Below are 20,726 nucleotides of genomic sequence, written 5' to 3'. Positions count from 1 at the left end.
GCACAGTGCCAGCAAGAAGAGCATGGAGGCACAGCTATTCCCAGGGGAATGCTCTGGGCAAACAGTGAAAGCAAGAGAAAGTGTGGGGCTGGGGCAGCGGGTACAGCTCAGGGGTAGAGTACTTGCCCAGCATGCATGAGGCCCTGCCTCAGTCCCACCCCTGCCTGCTCCAGAGAAAGACAGAAGAGAACCTTAATGGACTCTGTTATCTGATACTGCAAACATTTGGTGTGCTAAGAACTAAGGAAAGTGTAACAAAGACATTCATCTCATTTCAACTATTCTTTACCACATCCTTATGAGGCATCCTTATCCCATTTTTCATTTGAAGACTCAAGTTCAGAACAGTTTCAGCCTTAGCCCAAGATCACACAGCTAATAAAAGCAGGAGCTTAAATTGTACCTCATCTGTTTGACTTATGGCCTGACTTTCAATTGCAAGATCCATTCCCCTCTTCTTCTTCTTTTTTTTTTTTTTTTCTTTTTTGATACAGCATCTTGCTGTATTGCCCAGGCTGGTCTCATACCACTGGCTCAAGTGATCTTTGTACCTAAGCCTCCTAAGCAGGGAGGACTAGGTGCATGTCACAGAACCTGGTTGAAGATCCATGCTCTTAGACATGTTTGTGATAAATAATGCCTTTCTAGGGGTTTAAGGAGACCTCATCAAATAGTCTTTTGTGGCTCCTGTCTTTTAAATATCTCTGTTTAAGGGCTTTTTACTTTTCTAGTTCTTAGGTTACAGAAGGGATTTGAAACCCAGGTCTCCTTCCTTTATCATGTCACATGTCCTCTGCAGTCTTGACAAGCAGAGCCATTGCATATGTCTGTTTATCTTAGGCTTGTAAGGGAACACCTGGGTGAAGTTTGAAGCATGTGCTCCAGAATATGCTGTAGTCCCCACCATGTACCTTTGGGTCTCTCAAAGTAGGTCTTCTACTTCAAGGTAACTTCCTCAGCAGGGGAGTGACCTGGTGTGAATCACATTATAAGCATATTGTTCAAGAGCATTTTGACCCAACAGTTTAAAGACGGGGTTATAGTCTACAGCTGTACAATGCGGAGTTCTGCTTTTCAATTTAATGCGAAGACACTGGGCCACCTGGGGAGTAGAGGCCAAGTGCAGACAATGACCATGGTCTAGGGAATGAAACTTATACCTTCTCAACACACCACAATTTCTTCTTTACTCGTCTCATCCATTCCATATCATTCCCCGAAGTCTAGCTCCTGTCCACCCAATCCACAGAAGTCTTTGAATAACCAGCAAACCTAACATCCTCATTTCTATTTGAGTTCTCTGCCTCATGTTTTCATTTACCCATTCCTTTAACATATATTTTTCTCAATGCCAGGTATTCTGCTAAAGTCTATGGGCTGCCTATAAAGAGATGAATATGGCATTGATAGGCATGTCTTCTTTTTTGGGGCGTGGTACTGGGGATTGAACTCAGGGACACATGACCACTGAGCCACATTTTATATTTTATTTAGAGACAGGGTCTCACTGAGTTGCTTAGCACCTCAGTTTTTCTGAGGCTGGCTTTGAACTTGTGATCCTCTTGTATCAGCCTCCAGAGCCACTGAGATTACAGGTGTGTGCCACTGTGTGCTCGGCTGATACCATGTCTTTATAGTGTTCACAGGCAAGTGGGCATGTGGCTAACAACTACTAGTTGATGACAGGCTTGATTCAACAAAATGTGAACACCTGCTCTAAGGCAATCCCTGTGTTAGGCAGTGTTCAGCATCTTGATGAGACTCCCAACTTCCTGAGAACAAGAGTCTATGTCAGGATCTCAACCAATCTGTACATAAGTTTGACTATCACTGGGGAGGGTAGGGAGGGGCCAATAGCATCTAACAGGTAGAGGCTAAGGATGTCACAAATATCTTACCTTGAACAGGACAGCCCCCCACAGCAAAGGAGCACCTGACCCCAAATGTCCACATGGTATTGAGGCTGGCAATCCTAGTCCCATTTTACGCTCCTGCAAACCTGAGTCAGTGACAAATGTTGATTGACCAGTGGCAGAAAGAGGAAGGAGATTATCTTTGATACAAGCTGTCTTTAATTGCCTCAGGAATCCACACTGCTTTTGGCTGTCAGGGAGACAATAAAAACCAGGAACCTGAAGAATGGAATCCTAATAATAAGAACATGCATAGGCCCAGGTATGAAAGTTAATTAGAGCTAAATTTCACAGTTTAGCACAGGCCAATGAAAAGAATAACAGACCCAGTGCTTAATGGCAGGTGGTAAGTGCCAGAGACTCCACTGAATCAACCTAAGTGAACGCACGCTCACAGGGTAAAAGCAAACACAAGGGCTAAGTGAGACAGTGGGGTAAAGGTCTGACGTGAGCAGAAACTCACTTCACACGGAGTCACAGAGGTGACTGGGGTAAACACAAAAGCTCCTTCTATGACTGTGATACCCAACCACTTAGGTAAGGCTATCCACTCCCTCTGGATGAAAGGGTCCTGCGCTTGGAAACAATAAGGACAACCATCCACTGTCCTTTGTCGGCCCTGAGCGCAGGCTGTAAGTGAAATAACCTGACAACTTGATGCAGCCCTAGAAGCCAGTTTCCCACAGGCCCCTGATGGGATCAAAGTCACTGATAAATGGGAGGAACTCTGTGTGTTTCAAGGAGAACACGGAGCAAGTACAGAAGAAGGAAAGGGAACCTTCAAAGGCTTTGTCAGATCATTCTGGGATTCCACGTTGAGTACAGAGGTGAAGGGCCAGTGCAGGGGCATCTAATGACATAAAGATCTTGGGCCCCTCTCATCAGCTGCTCCTTTTGTTCTGCATCAGGGAATAGGCAGAGTAAAGTGGAGAAGTCATGCTCAGAGGCACGGTGGTAGCAGGGCTAGGGCTGGGTCATGAAGCATCTGCACTGTCTACATGACTTTTCATCTGCACAGCAGACGTAACAGGAGTACAGGGAAAGACAGACGTACTTGCTGGAGCGAGGGAGGCTGGGAGGTTGGTCACAGCATTTTGCATGGCCCTTTTACAAAGAAGATATTGGATACAGGCCTCTGGTTATTTAATTTTATTATCATTCTTGAGACCTGTGTGAAAACTTGGAAATTATTTACATTATTACAATTATTACATGTTTTCTAATATGTGAGTTCTCACAGTGGTACAGAGACATACATACTTATTTAAAACCTCCTACTGCCTTTCTACCTGTATTCTTAAGGTCATTGAAATAAAAAAATTCTATGTACATGAAACAGACAGACAAATAAATCTAGCTATCACTTCCCCGATGCAAAATTTTTAGTAGCTTCCCATCACTTATGAATGCAAAATTCAAATTTTTTAGATGACAGATAAGATCCTCTATGATCTGGCCCCTGTCTATTCCTGAAAGTCTTGTCTCCAGTGATTCTCCCACTTGTTTTTCAGATTTTCTCAAAATGAAACAGTTAAAATTAATAGTACTGCCTGGCTGAGTGTGCTACTTCCTACCTGCAATGCTTTGACAATGCTGGTCTCACCCCCTAAGCCTTCACACAATGATCTCTTATTTGTCCTTTAAAACATGTTGGAATGATAGTCTGTGAAGTCCTGGCTGCCCACCTGGACAACAGAAAGAATCACGTCCTTTCTCTTATATTGTTGTTATTATTACAGGTGGTGCACTCCCTGTTAAACACTTATTTACATATTTATTTTCTTTATTAGATGCTTGAACTTATCAGGAGTGAAGACCATCTCTCATTTATTACTGTATGTTTTGAGGCAAGAGAGTTATTTATTAAGAAAATTGAAATCTGTAATAATAAGAGATTAAAACTGCAGTAGATCAAGCAATATACTGACCATGAATTATCTTTGAAGCATGCTCTGATACGGGGTACAACATCAAAGGGCAGGTGGTTGATAAAACAGAAAGGAACAGATAATGGAATCAGATATGTCCTTGCTTGAATCTCTCTTCAATTACCAACTTCACGGTCTGGAGTAAGTAACCACAGTCAGTGTCAGGCAGCGTCAAGAATTGGGCTTGGAAATCAAAGAGAATTAGACCTCCTACCTTTTCAGGGTCGTTTTAGAAGTTTTTTAACCTCAGCCTCAATTGTCCCAGGCTCTAACATGAAAAACGGTGACAGTACCTAACATGGCAGAGAGGATGCCATAGGATGACACAAGGGAAGTGCCTGGTCCTCACCATGTGGTAACTAACAGTGATGATCATTAACGAGGACTCTGTCATTTTGGTGGATTGCCAGACTGACTGAAATGACCAATCAACAAGTCCAGCTTAGTCAGCTTCCCTCTCTACTTTGAAGACTTTTCTCCCTACTCTGTCATTCTTTGTCTTTATCAGTCATTACCATTATTCCTCTCTGGCACCAATTATTGCTGCTTATTATTTGAGTGGGTTAATTAAAAATTGAAACTGAGTTCCCCAAAAGAGAAAAACTTTTCCACTCAAAGGTATAAGTGTCCATTCCCATGTCATAATCTACTTCTTCTAAAAACACCCAGATTTGTAGCCCTGGCATTTCACACAGCACAGAGGTGACAACATTGAAAGGGAAGATTAAACTAACCACCTAGCCCCATGTATAATTGGCAAACCGGAGTGACTGCTCCAGCCAGACTTTAGTGGTATTTTGCTTCCTCACAGTGGACACCAGAGATGCCCTGAAAAGGTGATCTTCAATGAAACTATGGAGCCAGCATGTGCATCATCAGCCTGATATTTCTTGCACACAGAAATCAAGTTTTATATTGTCACTTGTAAATAGCAAGGGCCAGTGCTGACAGCCCCCAGAGGATCAGGAATATTGTGCATGATTAATAAATACATCTATAGAGAGAATCTGTTGGGAGGATTGACAGCCAGATATGTAAGCCAATACTGAATCAACAATTAAAAGAACAGTTCCAATTCAGTTACGCCAAAGCCAAGAGAGACTCAGTTATATTCAAATCAAAATTCACCACAGCAGGGGATTATCAGCTGTTCAGCTTTGAATGTTGGATGTTTTTCTTGGAAGCTTAACTGATAAAACCAAGTGAATCTGAGTTATGTGCGATGTTGAGCTGCGCAGCTGCTAAGCTGGGGTGGTGTGCCTGTAATCTGTGGGGTGGAAGCCACTGCAATTTGCACAAACCAAAGCTCTGGGACTTTCAGTGAGTCACTCTTTCACTCGATGTACTTACTGCACTGAATCTTAGGTGGCTTCCAGGGAAGATCACAGCAGCTCTTTAAGATTTGACAGAGGTGAGAAGCATGAGAGTAGCAAGTGCAATGAAAGAGGCCATGTAGAATTCCTTCAGTGGGCACAGATTCTGGATCCAAAGCTAAACTGCAATAAGATCAGCTGGGTGTATCTCAATAGCACCTGTAGGCAGGTGCTTATTCTGCAGGTCTCTAGACCACCCATGAAGGAAAAACAGGCATGCTTTCTTGTACTAGCAGTTAAGTGAAAAATTTTCCATGGGGCCAGTGTGCCTTATAGTCACCTATCATTAAGTAACTCAACACAAAAGGCATTATCAGAAGGTGTCACTTCTTCCCAACTGGACTGCAAAGAGCAATCAGCATTTGGGGATCAAGGCAAGGGATTACCAGGAGATGCTGTTGCTGGAGTGGTTGTGGTTGTGGTTTATTTCCATTTTAATAAGCTCTGCCTGAAAAACAAAGGCAGACTGCATTTGCTAAGCAAACCAGGATGGTGTGTGGTGTGCTTCCTAGAAACATTAAAATCCATGCTGTCTCAGCAGGATTAGGATGGAGTTCTTGATTCACGCCCATGGAACATTACAGCTGAGTTACAGATCTGCAGCTCTGTGTGTGGAGGCCTCCCAGGCTGCTTTTACTTCTGCATAATTCAAGATATAAAGACTTTTTATTGCTCTAAACTGTTTAAGAAGGCATAGGACGGAGAAATAGCTCTATGCCTTCATTATGTTAATTTAGAAACCATACGTTTCCTTTCCTTATGGGTAGGTTTTTAAGAATTTTTTTTCTTTTTTTTTACTATTGATTGATTGCTGGCCTCCTGATTTTTCCTCCAAATCACCTTCCCTCTTGATCCATTTGTGGCTTCTCTGAATTTGAGAAACCTTAAGTACAAAATGCAAATGTTATATTTTTGAAAAATGTTACAGGATAAAGGATGTAATTTTCTATGAGGAAAAATAATTGGAAAGGAGAGAGAGGAGGATAAAGAGAGATCCTGTCAACAGTGTTTCTCCATCCCATCAAAGCCTGCTCAACATGATCCCTGGCACTAAGCAGTCCTGCCACACTATCTCTAGAATCTGAATGCAGTGCACATTCCAATGCCATCAAATTACAGAGATTGATTGCAACTGGGGAGGAATAAGACTCAGACCTGGATCACAGACATAAGCAGCAAAAAGAATGAATGTATGTGTGTTGTGGGGGAGGGGGTGGTGGGAATGAAACCCAAGACCTCCTGCATATTAGGCAAGTCCTCTTTCATTGAGCTATACTCCCAGCCCAGCTAAATGGAGGAAAAGCATTAGGCACACATGCATACACACACAAACCTGGGGTTTCACTTTCCATAATTTTAATTACTCACAATTGATTGTGGTATAAAAATACTAAATAGAAAAGCCAGAAATAAATAATTCCTAAGTTTTAAACTGTGTACGTTTCTGATTAGACCTCACAAATTTCTGCCTTATCTCACCTGGTAGGTAAATCATACCTTTTCCAGTGGATCCACACTATATAGACTACCTACACATTAGTCACTCAGTAACCAGCTGAGTTATCAGATCAACTGTGGTGGTATAGCAGTATTTGTGTTCAAGTGACCCTTACTTACTTAATAATAGTCTCAAACTACAAGAATAGTGATGGCAGCAATTTGGATATACTAAAGAAAAGCCATAATATGCTTACTTTAAGTGAAAAGATGAATAGTTTCTCTTTAATAAGGAAAGAAAAAAATTATCTATGGTTGAATAGTATGAGAAAGAGAGAGGATAATTGCATAACTTTCATATAGCACATTGTTGTAATTGTCTATTTAACTATTAGTTATTGTTAATCTCTTACTGTGCCTAATTTAAAAGTTCATCTTTATCATAGGTAAATACCTAGGAAATAAACCATTTTGGTACTATCTGTAGTTTCAGGCTGCTACTGGGGGTCTTGGAACACATCCTGCATGATAAGGGTAGGCAAATATATGCTGTTATTATAGCTTAATGTGCTTAGCTGTGTATCTCTGAAATAAGATGGTGATCTAGTTAAGGACAGACATGCTATCCCAAATGACACTTAGAATGCAATATCTGACACATGAAGGGGCTTTGTCAGAATTTAAGAGAACACACTCTGAAGTCAGGCTGTCTGGATTCAAATATTGGCTCATTCCCTCCATAACTGTGTCTCTAAGTAAACTGCTTACTCTTTCCCCATCTACATTTCCTCATTTATTAAACTGGCAACTCCCTATCTGAGAGAGTTGTTGGGAGGATTCAATGAACAGTGCCTAGTGCACAGCAAGCAAGCAATAAACAGTAAATAGTAGTTTCTCAATGAACATTTAGGTTAAAACATTCCTAGTCCAACTATCCAAAATCAGAAATGCTCTTTTACAATTTTTTTGAGTGCTGACATGACACTCCAAGTAGAAAATCCATGCAAAAAATTATCAAAATTATTGTATAAAAGTTCCTTCAAGATATAGTATACAAATTCTATCTGGAACATAAATGAATTTCCTGTTTAGACTTGGGTTCCATCCCCCAGATATCTCATTATGTATATGCAAATCTTCCCAAATTTAAAAATCTGAAGCACTCCTGGTTATAAGCATTTTGGATAAGGGATATTGAGCCCGTATATATTAAATAAATGATTCCATAAAACAGAGATATTGCTATTTATGTCTACTTGTGAAAGGTAGCTTTAAGGATCAAATGACTCAATACATGTAAAAATCTTTGAGTTATGAAATGATATTCAAATTTAAAAGTTTATTACTATGTATTCCCAGCAGTAGTGTAAATATTCATCCACTTAACCACATATGCTTCCCAGAAAGCTACTTTTTTTTTTTTGCAGGTGCATTTGTGTTATCTACTGGGGTGGGAGGGGACACTGAGAAGGATAATTTGCATTTCCCATCCTGAAGGGAATTACCTGCAGGAAATATTATACACGATCATGAAAAATTGAATATAAAAATCAGAAAAAGATAATCAAAGTAATATACTAGAAAAACTTTTAAAGGAAAGAAGAAAATGCTGTCTCTGGAGCAGTCCACACCAGTTAAATGAGGTATTTCTAAGAGAGAGATTGGGATGGGCAGGGAAGAACTGAGTCTAGTTGGTTAGAGTAGATCCCGCAAGACTGTATAAGCCACAGATAGAAGAAGACAAGGATCTTGCAAGCAAGGAGACATGAGGAGGACACAGACACAGCGTGGCCCCTAACACTGTCAGAGGTGGTACTTGGAGAGCAAGAAGGCTGCCTCCCTGAGCAAAAGGAAGTGGAAGGCAAAGACCAGCCCACCAGTACCAGGCAAGTTCCTAATCTCACCTTACTTTCTCCCCTTGGCTTGAAAAACTGTAATTCTAACTTCAGTGCTTCAGGTATTCCAGGAATCCAGAACAAGAGGAAAAGGAAAACAGATGCAAATCAGCAAGCTTCTGTGGTCCTCTCTCCTTTTCTTCCTCTTAAGGAAAGAGAGCTTACCAGCTGAGGATGTGGCACAAGTCAGTCCATTAATAAGATTTACTTAAGGACCTGTATTAATGATGAGGGTATTTGGGCTGCAGACATTCACTTTTTAAATAACTCATATTAACCTCATTTCCTCATCTCTCCCTATGATAGCATTTTTTTTTTCAGGAATGTTTTCAGAGAAGTAATTTGCTGGCACTTAATTACTAGTATTTAACCAATTCAACATTCCCTTTTCTTTAGAGTCCATTAGGTTTCTATTACAATATTATACATTCTAATCAAATGTGGTTTTCTGCAAAGGTCCTCATTGTCAGTCTCCTCAAAGCAAAGTTTATCTGGACTATTAGACATTCTCTCTGCTTTGGCTGCACCAAATTAGATTAATTATTTATACCTGAGGCCCACTGCTTCAGAACTTGGGCACCTTACTTAACATTTCTCTAGTGAATTATTAAGAGTCCTATTTTTTAAATAAAATCCTCATTTCATAGTCTGTTTGATTGAGGTTAAACACAATAGTCTAGTGGTTCTTGTATTAAACAGCCCAGTGTCATAAGATTCCCTCCTGGGTTTTATGCCAATGAGCACATTGGAAACAAATGAACCTTTCATTAAGAATACCCTCATGAGGGAGAAGGGCAAAGTGCTTCGGACTTGAAAACTGCAAAGTACCAGCCTAGGCAGAATTATTAAAACAATGGTCAAGTCAGAGACAGTATGTAGATTCTCTTGCTTATGCATCAGGCATAATGAGAGAGATGAAAGAGACTTTGGAGGCTTTCTCTCCCCCCTCCTTTATTTTATAGACAAAGGAAGAGAGATTAATATCTTATAAATAGCCTTTAGCTCATGGTGACTTGCTTTGTTCCAAAGACCACTTTTAGATACTCCTCAAGGCATTCTAAAAGTAAGGCATGGCATGTGTGCTAAAATGGTCAGGGTCCTTCAATGAGAACAAACTGTTTTTATGTGGGGAAGGACTTCATCAAAGAACGATAGTAGTGCTGGGTGTGGTGGTGCTGACCTGTGTTCCCAGCAACTCAGGAGGCCGAGCCTAGATGATGACTACTTCAAGGCCAGTTTTAGCCACGTGGATCCTGTCTCAACAACAGCAACATGTCTAGGCTCAGTAGTAGAGCATCCTTGGGTTCAATCCCCCATACTGAAAAAATACACACACATATCTATATACATATGAAGTATTGCCTAGAACCTTCAGAAGGTCCAAGAGCCATACTAGCCTCCTAAGTAGTCAGAACCAATGTCCAATCACACCATGGGAAAATGTGCACTTGGCAACACCCAACACCCAGGGTAAAGGCGTAACCAGAAGGTCACAACTAGAAGATGGGATAGAGGACCATTATTTTGGGTGCCCAAAGAGCTGGGTGCCTCCAAGATTGTCCTATCCACAGGAAGATTTCCACATGAACACCTACCCATTTGCTCAAGTATCCCTCCCATCTGGTATGGGAACACATGAGTGCAAAGATCTGACTGCAGAGATGACTAGATAAGTCATTTTGGTTGTCTTTCTAGATTTGGTCTTAGATATGTGAGACTTAAAGTGAGACCTCAAATTTATGAGGCATCAAATGTTAGGAAAAGTGATAAATGTCTGACTGTATTAAGGGGGGCTTCTTAAAATACCCTTGATTTCCAGGTGGGCATACAGAAACAAGAGCAACAATCTCTTTCTCTAGACACTGACCCTCACCTCATCACCTCATAACCTGGTTTCAAATTCTTGTTTGACTTTGCCACACTTTATCATCCAGAAAATATATTCTTTCATTCTGTTTCTAATGATCAGTTATTGACAAAAATGACTTTGTGCTGTGCAGAAAGAAGAGAACCTTCTCCTTAGCCACACTGCATCAACTAAGGCCCTTGACCTTGAGTTTTCTAATTCCAGCAACAGTCTGACTCCTTGGTGAGGTTAAAAACAAGGATAGTGACTGGCATGCAATGGCTGGCTCAAGGCAAGAATCTGTCCATTGTTTAGCTCTAGGGCCTTAATTCTCAAAGACATTGAATTATTTCAAGCAGGCTGTTTACCTTGATGTGAGCAGAATTAGCCTTAGACACTAAGCCTTTATGGCAAGTTTTATTGTCCAAGGCAAATATAACCTGTTAAGATTTACAGGCTTTATTAACAGCAATAACCATTTTATAGCCAACATCAGTAAATCAGGGTTTATTGAGAACTCTACAATTTTAATCTGTGGAAAACCATTAAAATGTCGGATTTTCATTGGACATAATTTCTAACTTTTATGAAAGATAGATTTTCCATTTAATTGGGGAGTATAAAAAAGTGCAGTGTGGGATAATGAATTGTTTTGAAAAGAGCAAATTGGTTTTAGCTAAACAACAAGTGTCAAACACTAAACTTGCTACCTCTACTTAGAACGGCCCAAGGTTAAGGTTAAATGCAACAGCAGAGATGAGTACGTTCTAGCACATCCAGCTGTGAGGAGAAGCTCTTGGGATTTAAGAAGGCTTGGGTTATCATCAATCCATATTTTAGGTATTTTGCAAAAAATATGTATGACCTATTATTTCACCCAAACCAGTGTGTAATAAGTCTGGTGACAACTTTGAGGTTCATATCACATTTTCCTTAAGTGTTCTGTAACAATAATATTCATAAGACACTTCAATGGTGGTAAGTAAGAGTCACCAGCATATGTCAATAACTAATTCTTCCATGTGATAAATTACAAAAGATAAAAGCTATTGGGGTATTTCTGCTCTTTGAAGTACGTAAGACAAGACTAGAAGGGAGGGCTAGAGCTCAAGGCAGTCTGGAGGGAGGGGGTTGTAGCAGCTTCCTCCTTCTTCTTAGGGCTGTAAACATGTTAGATATTACAAAACTTCACATTTTTTTCTCTTGTTCTCCAATCATAACAGGGGCTTGCCTCTTTCTGTGAGATTGAAAGCTTCATGAAGCTTTAAAATCAAAGAACAACAACAGAAATCAGCAATGTGTGCCATTTATTTGGTGCTAGAAACTAGGTTGTTCTTCATATTTTTAATGATTTTTTCCTCTTTGTCTCAGAGGAATCCTACAAGAAATATGTCTCCCATTTTCAGATGAGGAAACTAAGGTTTAGGGTTGCTGGTAGGTTGCCATAGGTAACAGCTTTACGAAATCCTTGTCTGGGTGGGATACTGAGTCTGCGTGACTCCAAAGCTTTACCACATCATGTTACAGTTACAGACACTGGTTCTGCTCCTACAAGGTCCACACCCTACTGATAGATACTGGAGAAATAACTCCACGGTACCGACAGCACTCTGGACTCATCAGAGTAAATCTGGACCTTCCTGACAAAGTGATCTGTCAGGGCCATGGCCAAACAGGAAAATTTGGAATGAGGGTAGATATTACTCTTGGTTCTCTTACTTCCCTTTTATATGTTCCTTTTTCTTCTCCAACATGGCCTCCTATAGGTAACTTTGAGCATCTGATTCCCTCCTGCTTCATAGAAGAACATCAAATCCAGTCTCCTTGTCTTTGGAAGGAGAGAAGACTCCAAAGACATCCAGCCTGTCCCAGAAATCAACTCCCAAAGCCTGTCCTCTGTTCTTAGTTTTATTCTCAGGTTCCCTTTTATTCAAAACAGGACCCATAGAATATAAAGCAAATCTATAACTTCTATGGATGGAATTTGGGCATCAACAACAGGCAGGTATGCTATCAGTTGAGCTAGGGGTTCATGAGCTTCTAAAAGGCTTGGAGAAACTAAATAAATCCAGTCTCATTAAAAATCAAAAACAAAACCAAAAACCCCCAATCAATTAAAGAAAGAAAAAAAAATCTGAACTTTAAAGTTAAGTTGGTTTAACGCCAAGATCCAAGACGCCTGGTAGTCGGAGAGCTTAGGCAAAGTAATCTGAGAGTTTATACAAGTTCTCATAAGACAGATTTGGAAATCCCAATAGCTTTCCAGCATCTCATAGCATTCTGAAACTTAAGTAAAATAACACAGAGAAACCACTTACCATAATGCCTGGCATGTAAGGACATTCCATAAATGGCAGCTTTATTTTCTTATTATGCAAACTATTTTTTTTGGACATATATATGGTTTGGTTGCCAAGGATGTCTTTCTGGGAGATGGTAATTATATATGTTGTAAAATAAGATTAGGACTTGTCTACAAGGTGACTTTTAATATGTGAAGTGGGAGACTGCCTATTGCACTGAGGGACAAAGCCAGCTGATAGCTTTGGTTTTAAATGCACATTTCCTTCCAGTGATGACACCATGACCCTCTCAGGAGGAGAAGGGAACCAAGTGATGGTTTAAAGAGGATGAAATGTGGCCTGCAAAGGGTAGATAGATAGCTGACAATATTTCACAGTGGCAAATACTTGACTGACCATTTCCAAACACAGTCCCCAGTGAATGCCATACTGGAAAGTCATCAACTACAGGGCCCTCCTGCCACTGTGAAGTCACCCAGCAGAATGATAAATTTTCAGTGACCTGAAGATCACACAACAGGCACTGGCAGACATTTCTACTCTGAGGAGAGACTCCAGTCGTGTAACCATGTGAAGATTTTATTATCCTTCTCCATCTCTGCCTTCTTTTAGTTTTCTTTTCTCATTCTGTCTTTCCTTCAACAAAAACACAAGTGGTGAAGGTAATAACTTACTGCACAGGCTACTGCTGTAAGCAAAAGTACTGTTAAATATTTGCACACAGATACAGATAGAATCCACCTCATAAAGAAGTGGAATTCCAAAACAACTCAAGTGTTTGGAAATGGGCTACTTTCCCACATTAAGATGATGCTATGAATGTCTCTTAGAACCTTATAATGGTCTACTTAACCCACCATGTAGGGGAAAACTTTCCGTATCCATCTGTAATACAAAATTGGGAAAACAAAGTTTGTCCCCCGACTTAGAACAGAATTTGCTTTAAACCCTCCTTAGACCCACCTATTTCTTGAATTAGATGTCTATTTAATTTTAGCTATCCAAGCTCTGTAATTTCTTTTTTTTAAAATTTTTTAGTTGTAGTTGGACACAATACTTTTATTTTATTTATTTGTTTTTATGTGATGCTGAGGATCCAACTGAGGGCCTCACATGTGTTAGGCAAGCACTCTACCGCTGAACCCCAACCCCAACCCTGTAATTTCTTCCTAAAAACGTATAGAGTGTTAAAATAAAATGTGATATGATATGAAAGGTAGAATAAGAATTGAACAGGGCTAAGATGATACCCTACCCCCCCAAATTCATGTATACCTGAACCTATAAATGAGGCTTTATTTGGAAATTGGGTCTTTGCAGATGTTGGTGAACCAGAATATTAAGATGAGGCCATATTGGAATGGTGCGAACTATACCCCATAGCTGGTATCATATTAAGAAGGAGAAAAGTCAGACATGCATAAATGGAGAGAGGAGAATGACGTGTGCAGGAGGAGGTAGAGGCTAGAGTGATGTGATTGAAAGCCAAGGGAAGCCAAGGATTGCCAACAACCACCAGAAGGTAGGAAAGAAGCATGGAGCAGATTCTCTTTCAAGGCTCCCAGAAGAAAGGAAGCCGACGACACCTTGGTTTAAGACATTTAAGCTCCAGAATGGTGAAAAATAAATTCCTATAGTTTATAAGAATCCCAGTTCATGGTAATTTGTTACAGTATCCCTAGGAAATAAATTTAGGAAATGAGTACCTGGTTTGTCAATGTGTCAGAAAATAGGTACGAGAAAATTTGCTTTCTTCCTGATATGGCTGTATTGAGTTCTCTCCTTGTTAATTAACTCTCCCAAATGTTTTTTCACAGACATTGGATTATCCTGCTTTGTTTCTCACAGTTACTCCTAAAAGGCACCATCAGAAGCAAATGAAGGAAGAAAATGGACTGAGCCAATGGATGGAACTCATCTGCTTTGATGGACAGAATGTTGGGCAAGGAAAAAGGAGGAATGTGAACAAAGCTGCTTCTGAGCTTCGGATGCTTCTAAGCAGTTGAACAGAGAGCCGCTGTTTATTTCCCAGAGGCTCTTCCATTATTCACAGGAATGCCTCCACCTGCCACAGTCCTAAATGGACTTAAAGTTCTCACTACTCAGGAACTGACTACACTGTTTTGGAAGGTGCTTCAATGTATGTGCACATGTGTGCATTTTTGTGTTGGAGTGACATGCCTGCATTCACATTGACTTTCATGGATGCATTTTTGTTTTAAAAATTTTTTTATTTGTTTTTAGATATACATGACAGAGTGTATTTTGACATATTACACAGACATAGAGTATAATGTATTCAATTAGGATCCCATTCTTGACATTGTACATGATGTGGAGTTTCAGTGGTCATGGATTTATATATAAATATAGAAAGTTAGGCCTGATTCATTCTACCGTCTTTCCTATTCTCATCCCACTCCTTTCCCTTCATTACCTTTTGTCTAATCCAATAAACTTCTATTCTCTGCCCCTCTTGTTGTATGTGAGCAACCATATCAAAGAGAACATTTGACTTTTGGGTTTCTAGGATTGTCTTATTTCACTTAACATAAGATTCTCCAGATCCATCCATTTACCAACAAAAGTCATAAAGTCATCCTTTTCATGGTTGAGTAATATTCTGTTCTGTATATATACACTATATTTTCTTTATCCATTCACATGGATGCATTTTTGGCCAAGAAATGTTTTTGCTGTTGGGTATTACTTTACCATACTATACATTCTTTACTCTTTTCTTTTTAAAATTTATGTCTTCAAAGAGCAAGTGGGAAAAGTTCTCCTCACTGGCTTTTATCCAGTAATGAGAGAAAAACACATAAAAAATAATCATATCAGAAATCTAGTAAATTTCACAATTTTTATAATGGGCTAATTCTGATACAACATCAATTATTCATCAACAAATTTAGAAAACTAGTTTTCATTCATAATCAAAAAATATTATTGATATGTGTGAACTTTAAATGTTATTAGATATTTATAAATTGCTCTCCTGAAAGATTGCCTAAATTTGAAGTTTCATTTTTGTGTTTAAGAACAGAACGTGGTAAATATCTGTTCAATATATATGAGAATGAGTACCTATTTCTTCATGTTCTTGTCAACAATACCATTGTTGAATTTTAAGATGTTTATCTGGTAGATGAAAAGTGATACATTATTGCTTTAATTTGCACATCTGTAATTGTGAGTGATGTTGAACACTTTGATTTTACTTATTTGCTGGTCATTTACATTTTATTTTCTAAAAAACTGTCTTTTGTGTCCATTGTCCATTTTCTATTGAGTGATTTGTGTTTTCTTATAAATTTTTTATGGGCTGTGCCATAGACTGAATATTTATTTCTCCTAAGAATTCATACATTGAAACCAAATCCCTAGTGTAATGGTTGGAGGCGGCACCTCTGGGTCATTACTACTACTACTACTACTACTACTACTACTACAATTATTATTATTATTATTATTATTATTATTAATTATTGGTGTCCTTATTAGAGAGACTCCAAAGTGTTTGTACCTTCTGCCATGAGAGGTTATGGTAGAAGATAGCTGTCTATGATCAGAAAATGGACCACTAGACACTGAATCTGCAGGCTTCTTGACCTTGGATTTGCAGCCTGCAGAAATGTAAGAAAAAAAAAGAATTTCTGTTGTTGACAAGATACTCAGTTTATGCTATTCTGTTGCAGCAGTATAAACTGATTAAGACAGCTTACAAAAAAATTATTCATAGAGCATTTCAATGTTAGAAGTACTTTCACATTTTAAAAATTTAATTCCTATTTTAATTGATAATGATATATATTTATTGTGTACAACATGTTTTTAAATATGTAAAACTGTGGAATGGCAAAATTGAGCTAATTAATATATGCATTGCTTCACACACTTATCCTTTCTTGTGGAAAGAACACTTAAAAGCTACTCTATCAATTTTCAAGCACATGATTATTGATATTAACTACAGTCACCATGTTGTGCAACAGATCTCTTGAACTTATGTCTTATAACTAAAATTTTGTGTCCTTAGACCTTACCCCAGTATTCTACTCTTTGCTTCTCTGATGTTAACTCTCCAGATTGCACACATAAATTATATCACGTGGCATTTGTCATTGTTTCACTTTATATAATGTCCTAGTTCATTGATGTTGTCAAAAATGAAAGAATCCTTTTCTAAGGTTAAACAGTATTCCATCACGTACACACTATTTTTTTTATTCATCTATCTGTCATTGAAAACATAGGGTGATTCCCTGCCTTGGCTGTTGTGATTAATGTTGCAAGGAACATGATAATGCACATATTTCATTTCCTTAGGATATATACCTGTTAGTGGTATTGCTATTTTTTAAATTTCGAGGAACCTCCACACTGTTTTTCATAATGCCTATACTAATTTTCATTCCCACCAACAGCATGCAAAACTTCTCTCTTCTCCGCATCCTCGCCAGCACTTGTTATCTTTTGATAAAAGTCTGGAGAGGCAGTGTTTTATGTTCTGGAATTGTAGAGATGAACAAAAGAAACAAAAATTCCCCTTGTGGAAATTAAATTCCAGTGGGGAAGACAGAAAATCTGCAATGTAAATACAGTATGTTTGTGATAAGTGACAAAAAGAAAATACAAAGCAAGGGAAAGGGCTCAGGAGTAGAGGTTGTGGAGTGGGAAGTGACATTTTCAACAGGGTCCAGGAAAGACCTCACCAAGCAAGCCCAGAGACTTACACATTTGGTTACATCCTTCTGAGACACATCACACCTGAAGCAGACTGAGAGCCCAGTGTGGCTGTAGTGACTCAGGTGCAGAAGGTAAGATCATAGCAAGCCAGACTGTGAGGGCCTTTTATAAGGTACCCAAACCAACTTTTTTATGAGTGGCTAAAATACATTTGGAGAATTCAAAACAAAGAAACAGAGTTCTTTAAGTAGTTGCAAGACCTTTAGTAGGTCATTGATCTGAACATCAGTTTTCCAGCCCCTTAAATACAAAGGTAGAACCAGGCAATATCTAAGCTTTCCTCCAGCTATAAAAATTGATTCTAGACATATAGAGTATGCGGGGTTCCCATAAGCAAATTGCTAATAAAAAAAATTAGCTTCCCCCCGCCTCATTCTTCTCTATGGCTGTGAAAGTCAACGATGGCGACCCAGCACAGAATTGGAAGGAAACCTGAGTGGACCAGGGGATTGTCTACATGGGAGGTGTGACAGTAACTGCACATTACTGTGCAAGAACCACTTATAAATTGAGACTTTGAGAGATGGGTAGTGACAGTGCAGACTTACTGATAAGTTAAGTCGACTCCCAGGAGCATGGGGTATGTCCTAAAACAGATTGAAATATTTACCTGCAGAATAATACACTGCCTGGGAAAACAGGGCTCACTCTTTGTAGGCTTAAAAAGGCAGTAAAAGAAGATCAACATCTTTTTGCTCCACATTAAATAAAAACCTAAAAATAAGCATTTTCCTTTCTAATCATTTCATACCACACATGGCGTGTGCACTTTAATTTTCAAGTCCATTTACTTCATTTCTATGAACGATTTGAGCTTTGAATAGTGTCCACCCAGCATGATTTCTGTCTGAATGTGCAAGTGTGTGTGTTTTTCATTCCCTCTTTCCTTTGTCTTCCCAATTGCAACATCCCATAGCTATTTTAGCTAAAACGCAAGACAAAGCCTATTTTGTTTTGTTTTGATTTTTAAATATATCTACTTCTCAGTGACTAAACTATAGCTCCAGACACAGCTTTTTAGTTTCACACAGAAGAATTGCAACTGGACCATTTACTGCTAAACTCAAGCCAATGTTTATAAATTATGTAATTTCTACAAAGCATGCTTTGCTTCTTCGTCCCCCCCCCAACAATAATGAGATTACTAGTCTATGAGAACATCTTTCAGATGTGGCTAAAAGATTTAGAAAGCCTTCACTGCTCTCATAGTGTATTTTTTGTCACCATTGTATTTTAACAATATAGAAGAAGTTCTACAAAACATGCCAGGAGTAAAAAAAAAAAAACAGTGACCCTGGATTCCAGATGCTTCACTGTGAAGGAAGGACACCAGATCAGAGACCTGTGGCTTCATCACATTTCATGTCCCTAACGCCAGTACAGTGTTACAATGTAAAAAGTGCTCATATGGGTTCTTGTTCTATGAACAAGTGATGACGGAGCAGCCCCTCAGTGAGGCACAAGACTAGGGGATTACCACCTCCCCTTTGCACTTTTCACATGGTTTTGCCTGTCGAAGATCAAATATAATCCATAAGCTGATGTGCAGATGAGGGGGCCCTAGCTGGGGACACAGGATAATACCTGCATCAACTGAAGCCGCTGGGGGCAAGATTGCACATCAGATGCTACCCACACTGCCTACCAATAAGAGATTGGATGGGAGACTCCTACTTGCTTCTCTATCTTCTTCTCTTCAGTTTCTTAAACATCTCCTGCAACTGGGTTCAGGCAGGAAGAATACCAGATACAGACTCTACTACTGCACTTATTATAGTCACCCAAGTCTCTGGCGTCCCTCCTAGGAACAGCCTGGTTCTGAGAGCCCCTCTTACCTCGGCAGCAGGGACGCCCTCCGGCGGACGGCAGTGGAGCACTATCATGCCTTCAATGGGAACCTCCCTTCCTTGTGGATCTTGTTCAAAGTTTTTCCGTAAATCTGTGAAGAAGTATGAGAAATACGATGATTTTCTCTAGGCTGATATTATTCACATTTGTTCTAACTACATGAATCATTGAGCTCAATGTCACATCTTTGATGCCCAGAAACAAGTCACTTGTCCAGGAGTTCCAGAAAAAGAGCATAGTTTCCAAATACTGAGAAACACGGTGGAAAAACACCTTAATAAAACTGCTCCTAATGTTCTCTATCCATGTGAAGGATAAATAAAATTACTGGGGGACAGGGAAAAGAGAACCTCAGCATTTCATGAATCTTTGCCAGCATTATCTGCTTAGCATCTGATGAGACGCTGGGCCTAATAAATTGCCATCCACAGCCATTATACAGTTGAGATGCACATGATGTTTTTTATTAACTAAAGAATGCGTTATTAATCTATAACCTCTGTCATTCCCATAAACCTCGAGGGGGCTCAGGAAGATGGTAATAGAGTGAGATCACCTATTAGTTGTTTTATTTGTAACCAGGGAGAAGGGGCAACATTCAGCCACAACAAAATCTATAACCTATCCAACCAAACATATAATTAAAAAATACAATACCCTTCAGTCAAATAGCAATGCTGGGTATTTGGGTAGTGCCCTTCACGGAGGGCTTGAGGCACTTTGCAAACAAGCTGCACTATTAACCTTTTACACACGGAAGGGTGACGCTTTAAGAGGTTAATTGGCTTGCCAGTGGTCACAAAGAGCATCAATGCCAGGGAGAGAAAAAAAATCCACTAAGCTTCCTGACACCCAGTCTGACTGTCAACCAGCAAAGCCTCCTAAAGGAAAAGAACAACACAGGGACAGCTCAGCCAGAGACAGCTTCATTTGCATTGCTCTCTCCTTGAGCATATGCTTCATTAAAAAAGGTAGGGAGTTGGCCTTTGCTTCCTGGAAGGTGTCACGCTAACACACTCATCATCTTCTGGTATAAAGGTAATTCCTGCTGTCACCTGAATGCATGGGACAGTGGAGCCAAGACAGTTTGTTTACAAGTCTTCCTCGAATTAGAAGATTTCCCCCTCTCTCCCTGACAATATATTTTTCTTCAAATTGAGTATCTCAAATTACGGGCTGTAGATTTATTGATTTAATTTTCTTCAGTGCTTACAATAACATGAAATATGTTCCCTTTAAGGAGCAGAGCTCCAGAATCAGTTACATCTTTATAAATTGTATAAATACATTAAACTCGCTTTTAGCAAGTCAAAAACACTCAATGAATAACAAGCACCGCAATCCACGAATTCACTTTCCTCAGAGTTTTACTCTTAATGGTTTTCCTCCCAGAGGCAACTGATGTCTTTAGTCAGTAGCAGGGCCATATATTCA

General features: G+C 39.4%; 1 protein-coding gene across 11 annotated transcripts in view; it reads right to left on the bottom strand.

Annotated features, from left to right (window-relative positions):
- The window catches only part of Unc5d (unc-5 netrin receptor D), a 499,601-nt gene that overhangs the window by 163,859 nt on the left and 315,016 nt on the right, over nt 1-20,726 (bottom strand). For all 11 annotated transcript variants that reach the window (XM_048792780.1, XM_015501255.2, XM_048792783.1 and 8 more), the window contains exon 4: nt 19,280-19,383. In XM_048792780.1, coding sequence (XP_048648737.1) covers nt 19,280-19,383 — 104 coding nt within the window. The remainder of the gene's footprint in view (nt 1-19,279; nt 19,384-20,726) is intronic.

Source organism: Marmota marmota, unplaced genomic scaffold (assembly GCF_001458135.2).
Source record: "Marmota marmota marmota unplaced genomic scaffold, marMar, whole genome shotgun sequence".
NCBI classification, from domain to species: Eukaryota; Metazoa; Chordata; class Mammalia; order Rodentia; family Sciuridae; genus Marmota; species Marmota marmota.
Note: the sequence above shows the minus strand (reverse complement) of the source record. Positions and strands in the feature narration are given on the sequence as shown.